This window comes from Pseudopipra pipra, chromosome 25 (assembly GCF_036250125.1).
Source record: "Pseudopipra pipra isolate bDixPip1 chromosome 25, bDixPip1.hap1, whole genome shotgun sequence".
Taxonomy (NCBI): Eukaryota; Metazoa; Chordata; class Aves; order Passeriformes; family Pipridae; genus Pseudopipra; species Pseudopipra pipra.
The window spans coordinates 6279127-6287136 of NC_087573.1; the positions used below are offsets into that span (position 1 = coordinate 6279127).

The following is an 8010-nucleotide window of genomic DNA, read 5'->3' on the forward strand; positions in this document are numbered from 1 at the left end:
CCACCCCGGTGCCCCCCAGTGCCATCACAGGGGGGGCTCAGCTGCCACTTCTACAGCTCTTTATTATCTTGGGGGGCTTCACGCCGGCGGGGCCGATCCCCCCCCAGGACGGAGGGTCTGGGGGGGCCAGGACAGGACCCCCCCCACTCTCCTGGCCCCTACAGCTTCTTGTTGCCCCACTTGGCCATCTTGTTGTTGATGGGCATCTTCTGGAACTTGGGGGACTTCATGTAGGCAGCCACCTTCTCCAGGGCCTGGGGGGGCACGGGGGCCATCAGGGACCCCCCCACCACAGCACCACCCCCACCCAGGGGTGCCCTCGGGGTGCAGACCCCCAAACACTGCGCTGGGGGCTCCGTGACACCCCAGTTCCCACGGGGTCCCCCTTATTTTGGGGCCTCTGCAACCCCCCAACCTCCACAGGGTCCCCCTTAACAGGGGGCTCTGTGACCCCCCCATCCCTGTAAGGTCCCCCGTGACCCCCCTCACCCCGAAGCGCTCCATGAAGTCCCGGAGGTTCTGGAAGGGCTCCAGGCACTTGGGCTCGAAGATCCTGTTCTGATCCAGCACATCAAACATCAGGAAGTCCACGAAGGTCAGCTGGGGACAGGGGGGACACGGTGAGGCCAAAGCCCCTCCCCAGCCCCCCCAGCCCCGGGGGGTCCCGGCGGTACCTTGTCCCCCGCAAACCACTTTCTGTCCCCCAGGAAGTTGGAGAAGAGCTTCAGCTTCCCCGGGAGCTGCTCCAGGTATCCCGGCTTCAGCTTCTCCTGCGGGAGGAAGGGGTGAGGGGGGGCCCCCCAGACCCCACCCCGGGGGTCCTGTCCCCGCCTGGGGTCCCCCAGCCCGTGGGACACTCACGAAGTCGGGGCTGTAGCAAACCATGACGAGGCTCATGCGGAAATCCATGACCTGGTTCTCCAGCACGTCCACCCTGCGGATCTCCTCCTCCGACTCACCGCCTGGGGGGCACGGCAGGGCTGGGGCCCAACCCCCAAACCAACCCCAAACCCCAAACCAACCCCAACCCACCCTGTTCTGACCCCAAACCAACCCCAACCCTGCCCTAAACCCCAAATCAACCCCAACCAACCCTGCTCTGACCCCAAACCAACCCCAACCAACCCTGTTCTGACCCCAAACCAACCCCAACCCACCCTGCTCTGACCCAAACCAACCCCAACCCAACCTGCTCCAACCCCAAACCAACCCCAACTCACCCTGCTCTGACCCCAAACCAACCCCAACCCACCCTGCTCTGACCCAAACCAACCCCAACCCTGCCCTAAACCCCAAACCAACTCCAACCCACCCTGCTCTGACCCCAAACCAACCCCAACCAACCCTGCTCTGACCCCAAACCAACCCCAACCAACCCTGCTCTGACCCCAAACCAACCCCAACCCTGCCCTAAACCCCAAACCAACCTCAGCCTTCTTCTGATCCCAAACCAACCCCAACCCCGCTCTGACCCCAAACCAACCCCAACCCTGCCCTAAACCCCAAACCAACTCCAAGCAACCCTGTTCTGACCCCAAACCAACCCCAACCAACCCTGCTATGACCCCATACAACCTCAACCCTGCCCTAAACCCCAAACCAACTCCAACCCTGCCCTAAACCCCAAACCAACCCCAACCCTGCTCTGACCCCAAACCAACCTCAGCCTTCTTCTGACCCCAAACCAACCCCAACCCTGCTCTAACCCATCAACCAACCCACCTCACCCTAACCCTACTCCAACCACAACCCCAATTCCAACCCCAAGTGAAGCCCAATCCAACCCCAGCCCCAGCCCCACCCCAGCCCCGTTCCCGCACTGACAGAGGCGGTGCCGGCGGGCGATGTGCCGCAGGATCGCGTTGCTCTGCGTCAGCCGCACGGGGCCATCGATGAAATAGGGCAGCTGGGGACAGGGGACAGCGGGGTCAGGGACAGGGGACAGTGGGGTCAGGGACAGGGACAGCGGGGTCAGGGGTGTGGGGACAGTGGGGTCAGGGAAGTGGGGACAGTGGGGTCAGGGGTGTGGGGACAGCGGGGTCAGGGGTGTGGGGACAGCGGGGTCAGGGACGTGGGGACAGTGGGGTCAGGGGTGTGGGGACAGCAGGGTCAGGGGTGTGGGGACAGCGGGGTCAGGGACAGGGGGACAGTGGGGTCAGGGAAATGGGGACAGTGGGGTCAGGGACATGGGGACAGCGGGGACAGGGACACGGGGACAGTGGGGTCAGGGACACAGTGTGGGGACACCAGGGGACACTGGGGTGAGGGGATATGGGGACACCAGGGGACACCAGGGCATGGGGACAATGGCAGAGGACACTGGTGTGGGGAGCCCAGCACATGGCCACAGGGACCCCAGGGATACGGGGACCCAGGAGCCCAGGACCCCAGGGCCACAGGGACCCCAGGACATGGGGACACAGGTACACAGGGACCCCAGGACACAGGACATGGGGACCCAGGGACCCCAGGACACAGGACATGGGGACACAGGGACCCAGGGACCCCAGGACACAGGACATGGGGACACAGGGACCCCAGGACACAGGACACAAGCCCCCAGGCCCCCCCATACATTGGGAAAGTCCAGCCCCAGCTTCTCCTTCTCGTTGATCCACTGGCTCTTGTCGTAGTCGGGGGCTGGGGGGGACAAGGGGGGTGGGTCACGTCCTGTCCCACCCCCCAAAGCCCCCAGAGCTCGAGGGTGGGGCGGGGACCCCCCAGGCCCCCCCAGCCCCCCCTCACCTTCCCCGCAGCTGTAGAGCTTGTCCTCGTAGGGGGTCTCCGTGTACTCCAGGAGCAGGCGGATGGCGTGGGCCAGCTGGGGGGGGGCAGTGAGACCCCCCAAAATCACCCCGCCCGTGGGCAAACCACCCCCCCCCGCATCCCCAGGGGAGCCCCCGGCGCGGGGGGACCCCACAACACACGGGGGGACCCCAAAAGTAACTCCCCCCCACCCTCTAAGGGCAGCAGGACCCCCGGAGACCCCCCAGAAGACAGCCCAGACCACCCCCGAAAGAGCAGGGGGAGCCCAAGAGCCCCCCAAAAAGAGCAGAGGGAGCCCCCAAAACGCCCCCAAAGAGCAGAGGGACACCCACAGCCCCCCCAGTGGATGAGGGGGACCCCCGAAGACCTTCCGTAGCCTCCCAAAGGACCAAGAGAATCCCTGAAGACCCCCCGAAGCCCCCCGAAAGAACAGGAAGACGCCCGCAGCCCCCCCGAAAGACCCGGGGGGGCCCCGAAACCCCCCGTAGCCCCCACCGAGATGAAAGGGAACCCCGCGACCCCCCCAAAATAGCAGGGGACCCCCTCAGCCCCCCCTAGAAGACCAGAGGGACCCTCGAAGTACCCCCAAAAGACAGAGGGGACGCCCGAGGACCCCCGGCAGCCCCCCCACAAGACCAAAGGGCCCCCCACGAGACCAAAGGGCCCCCCCAGAGCGCTCAAAGCCCGGGGCGTCCCTGAGCCCCCTCCCCGGGACCCCCCGCTCACCCCGCGGATGTCCCAGTACCCCAACACCGCCATGGCCCCGACACGTGACCGCGGCCCCGCCCCGGCACGTGACAGCCCTGCGGCCCCGCCCCGGCACGTGACAGCCCTGCGGCCCCGCCTCGACACGTGACAGAGCCGCGGCCACGCCCCTGGAGGGGCGGGGCTTGCTGGGGTGAGGGGGACGCGCGGGAGGGGCCTCGGGTCCAGCGGGACCCCCCCTTTGTCCGGGGGGGCTCTGCGACCCCCCCCCCCACACGGGGTCCCCCCTGAACAGGGGGCTCTGTGACCGCCCGTCCCCATGGGACCCCTGAATTCCATGGAGACCCCCCTAGCAGCGGGCTCTGGGATTCCCCATCCCTATGGGACCCCCTGAATTCCATGGAGACCCCCCCCTAGCAACGGGCTCTGGATTCTCCATCCCCATGGGACCCCTGAATTCCATGGAGACCCCTTAGCAGCGGGCTTGGGATTCCCCATGGGACCCCCTGAATTCCATGGAGACCCCTTAGCAGCGGGCTCTGGGGTTCCCCCATCCCCATGGGACCCCCTTATTCTGGGCTCTGCGACCCCACTCCCCCGCCAGATTCCACGGGATCCCCCTTAACAGGGGGCTGTGTGACCCCCCTTCCCCATGGAGGTCCCCTTTATCTGGGGGGCTCTGCAACCCCCCCATCCCCACGAGACCCCCTTGTCCTGGTGGCTCTGGGACCCCCAAACTCCACGGGGGGGCCATGAATCCCTCTGTGCCCCCCCCTCAAGCTGTGGGGCGTCCCCCTTTCAACTCCCTGAGGAGGGGTTCTCATTATGCTGGGGGGGCACAAATAAGGGGTCCCCCCTTATCTGGGGGTGCAGAGAGAATGCCCCCCATCCCAGGCTCCAGGAGGGTCCAACAGCCCCCCCCCCGCGGGGGTTACCCCACAAACGGGGGGTCCCTGCAGTCCTACAGTGAACGCACAAATCAGCCAGGACAAGGGGGAGGCCCCCACAGTTTACTGGGGGGGGGTGAGCTGGGGGGCACGGGGGTGAGCTGGGGGCACGGGGGTGAGTTGGGGGGCACGGGGGTGAGTTGGGGGGCACGGGGGTGAGTTGGGGGGCGGGGGGGTGAGCTGGGGGGCAGGGGGGGGTCCCCCCCTCAGTCCTTGGTGCTGCTCCACTTGGCCGTGCGCCAGAAAATGGGGGTCTTCATGAAGCGACCGGAGCTCATGTAGGAGGAGACCTTGGGCAGGGCCTGGGGGGGACACGGGGGGACACTGAGGACAGCAGGGACTGGGGGGGACCCTGGGGACAGCAGGGACTGGGGGGGGGACACTGAGGACAGCAGGGACTGGGGGGGATATGGGGGGACCCTGGGGGACAGCAGGGACTGGGGGGGGACACTGAGGACAGCAGGGACTGGGGGGGATGTGGGGGGACCCTGGGGACAGCAGGGACTGGGGGGGATATGGGGGGACCCTGGGGACAGCAGGGCCTGGGGGGGGACAGGGACAAGTGGGGAAAGCAATGGGGACACCAGGGACACGTGGGGAGAGGGATGGGGACAAAGGGGACATGGTGGGGGACAAAGGGGACGGGGAGGGGACAAAGAGCACAAGGACAGGTGGGGAGAGGAGTGGGACCACTGGGGTGTCAGTGGTGGGGACACCGGGGGGGTCAGGAATGGGGATAGGGACAGATGGGGACGGGGACACCAGAGTGTAGGGGATGGGGATGGGGACACAGGGGTGTCAGGAATAGGGACAGGGTCACCACAGGGTCAGGGATGGGGACACTGGGGGTTGGGGACACCAGAGGGTCAGTGGTGGGGACACTGGGGTGCCTGGGATGGGGGCACTGGGGACACTGGGGTGTCTGGGGTGGGGGGCACTGGGGACACTGGGGTGCCCCAGGCTGTCCCCAGGCTGTCCCCTGTCCCCCCTCACCTTGAAGCGCTGCAGGAAGCGGCCCAGGTTTCCCTGGAATTCGGGGCTGTCGGGCACAAACATGCGGTGCTGGTCCAGCACATCGTAGGCCAGGAAGTCCACGAAGGTCAGCTGGGGGGGGCAGGGGAGGGTCAGACCCCACAGGGACCCCCAAAACACCCCCCCAGAGCCCCCTCAACTCACCTTGTCCCCCGCGAACCAGGGCCGGGAGCCCAGGAAGCGCGAGAACTCCTGGAGCTTCTTGGGAAGCTGCTCCAGGTACCCCGGCTTCAGCTTCTCCTGCAGGGGCGGAGGCTTGGGGGGGCTGCAGCACACCCCAGACCCCCCAGAACATCCCCCAGACCCCACAGAACACCCCCCAGACCCCCTAGAACACCCCCCAAACACGGGCAGCACCCTCGGGCAGAGAGGGGGGAGTGGGAATGGGAATGGGGGAAAGGGGGATGGGAAGGGGGGAATGGGGATGGGAATTGGGGATGGGAACAGGGAAACTGAGAATGGGCAAATGGGAGGGAATATGGGAACGGGGGAATGGGGGATAAGAATGTGGGAATGGGGGAATTGGGAATGGGAAAGGGAAGGGGGATGAGAACAGGGGAATTGGGGAATTGGGAATGGGAAAGGGAAGGGGGATGAGAACAGGGGAATTGGGGAATGGGAGATGGGGGTGAATGGGAGGATGGAGGATGAGAATGGGGGAGTTGGGAATGGGAATGAGGGAGTGGGGGGATGAGAAGGAGGGAATGGGGGCAAAGGGGGTACCCCAACAGACCCCCCCCACGCCAGTAGTGGCTCAGTCCCTTGTCCCACGTGGGGGGACAGTCCCGGCGTTTGGGGGGGTTCATCCCCCCGCGCCCCCCCCGGGGTACTCACGAAGTCGGGGCTGTAGCAGAGCTGGATGAAGCCCATCCTGAAATCCATGAGCTGGTTTTCCATCAGATCCACGCGCTGCTTCTCCTGCTCCGTCTGCCCGCCTGCGGCACCGGGAGGTGTCACAGACCCCCCTCCCCCAAAAAGAGCCCCCCGGGACCCCCCCGGCCCCCCACTCACACAGGTCGTGCTTGCGGGCGAGGTAGCGCAGGATCGCGTTGCTCTGGGTCAGCTTGGTGGGGCCGTCGATGAGATACGGCAGCTGGGGGGGTCCGGAGGGGGGGTCAGCCCCGGTGATCTCCCCCCCGCGCCCCCCGCGCCCCCCCCCCAATCACCTACGTTGGGGAAGTCGAGCCCCAGTTTCTCCTTCTCGTTGGTCCAATCGCTCGGGTCGAAATCGGGGGCTGGGGGGGGGGGGGGGGGGCAGAGCAATTAGGGGGAGGGGGGCTCCCCCAGACCCCCCCCCGCCCATAGGGGGGTCCCGCTCTGCCCCAGGAGCTGCGGGTGCCCCCCCGACCCCGGCACGCCCCGGGCCGATCGGGGAGGACGTTGCCCCCGAGAGGGGTCAAAGGCCGATTTGGGGGAGGGAGGAGGTGGGGGTGCCCCCCCCGAGCTGCAGGATGGGGTGAGGAGGGGGGAGGAAGAGGGACAGGCTGGAAACGGGGCGTCCCTTCCCCCTCCCAGCGGGTTTTGGGCACGGCACAAAGCAGGGGGAGGGGTCCCGGGGGGTTGGAGGGGTTTGGGGGGGTCCCAGCCCCCCCCACCTGGGCCAGCGCGGTACTGGCGCTCCTGGTAGGGGGTCTCCGTGTACTCCAGCAACAGGCGGATGGCGTGGGCCAGCTGGGGGGGGACACACACACAGCGCCCACCTTCGGCACCCCCACAACCCCCCTGTGCCCCCCAGGACCCCCAAAACCCCCCGGGGACCTTAAGCACCACCAACGCCCCCCGGGACCCCCGGCACTCCCACACCTTGCTGGGACCCCCAGAACCACCCCACCCCCCCGGGACACCCAGCACCCCCCCAGCACCCACCCTGAGCGCCTCAGAACCCCTCAACACCCACCCTGGGACCCCCAGAACCCACCACCACCCACCCCAGGACCCCCAACACCCGCCTGGGACCTCCAGCACTCCCACACGACCAACCCTGGGACCCCCAGAACCCCCCAACACCCCCTCTGGGACCCCCGGCACCGCCAGACCACTCTGGGGTCCGCAGGACCCCTCACCTCCCCCCTCTATGCTCCCCAGAACCCCCGAATACCTCCCCCGGGATCCCCGGCGCTCCCACACCACCAGCACCCCCTCTGGGACCCCCGGACCTCCCACCAGCCCCCCTGAGACCCCCGGAACCCCCTCCCCGTGCCCCCCCGGCCCCACTCACCCCCCGGATGTCCCAGTACCCCAGTGTCACCCCCCGTGTCCCCCCGGCCCCACTCACCCCCCGGATGTCCCAGTACCCCAGTGTCACCCCCCGTGTCCCCCCGGCCCCACTCACCCCCCGGATGTCCCAGTACCCCAGTGTCACCACCATGGTGCCCCCCAAGCCCGGCCCTGGCACGGAGCGGGACGGACTGCGCACAGGGACACTCTGGGCACGGGGAGGGGGGCCGAGCCCCCCCGGGCCCTCCCCCTGCCCCTCCCCTGCCCCTCCCCAGTGCCAGGTCGCCCCGCCTGCGCTGGCACCGCCCCCCCTGCCCTGCCCCGGCCCCACACCCCTCCCTGA

General features: G+C 67.7%; 2 protein-coding genes across 2 annotated transcripts; both read right to left on the reverse strand.

Moving 5' to 3' along the window:
• Window positions 1–42: 42 nt before the first annotated feature.
• LOC135402447 (glutathione S-transferase Mu 1-like) lies at window positions 43–3602 on the reverse strand. The gene is made up of 8 exons (XM_064635634.1): window positions 3493–3602; window positions 2746–2821; window positions 2576–2640; window positions 1825–1906; window positions 862–962; window positions 675–770; window positions 490–600; window positions 43–254 (listed from the first exon to the last, which is right to left on the reverse strand). Exons 1-8 carry the CDS (start codon window positions 3523–3525, stop codon window positions 159–161), a joined length of 660 nt encoding a protein of 219 aa, XP_064491704.1. The 5' UTR covers window positions 3526–3602; the 3' UTR covers window positions 43–158.
• A 937-nt stretch (window positions 3603–4539) lies between these two features.
• LOC135402508 (glutathione S-transferase 2-like) lies at window positions 4540–7903 on the reverse strand. The gene is made up of 8 exons (XM_064635749.1): window positions 7783–7903; window positions 7046–7121; window positions 6621–6685; window positions 6462–6543; window positions 6285–6385; window positions 5595–5690; window positions 5412–5522; window positions 4540–4720 (listed from the first exon to the last, which is right to left on the reverse strand). The coding sequence occupies exons 1-8, from the start codon at window positions 7816–7818 to the stop codon at window positions 4625–4627; spliced, it is 663 nt and encodes a 220-aa protein (XP_064491819.1). The 5' UTR covers window positions 7819–7903; the 3' UTR covers window positions 4540–4624.
• Window positions 7904–8010: the final 107 nt, after the last annotated feature.

What these genes read in the sequence shown, in the direction of transcription:
- LOC135402447 (XM_064635634.1), bottom strand. Translation starts at nt 3,525, where the DNA reads ATGGCGGTGTTGGGGTACTGGGACATCCGCGGG. An exon ending in TGGGGCTGGACTTTCCCAAT is followed by an intron (nt 1,907 to 2,575) that starts GTATGGGGGGGC and finishes CCCTGTCCCCAG; the next exon opens with CTGCCCTATTTCATCGATGG. An exon ending in CGCCCGCCGGCACCGCCTCT is followed by an intron (nt 963 to 1,824) that starts GTCAGTGCGGGA and finishes CGTGCCCCCCAG; the next exon opens with GCGGTGAGTCGGAGGAGGAG.
- LOC135402508 (XM_064635749.1), bottom strand. Translation starts at nt 7,818, where the DNA reads ATGGTGGTGACACTGGGGTACTGGGACATCCGGGGG. An exon ending in CCAGTACCGCGCTGGCCCAG is followed by an intron (nt 6,686 to 7,045) that starts GTGGGGGGGGCT and finishes CCCCCCCCCCAG; the next exon opens with CCCCCGATTTCGACCCGAGC. An exon ending in GCTTCCTGCAGCGCTTCAAG is followed by an intron (nt 4,721 to 5,411) that starts GTGAGGGGGGAC and finishes TGTCCCCCCCAG; the next exon opens with GCCCTGCCCAAGGTCTCCTC.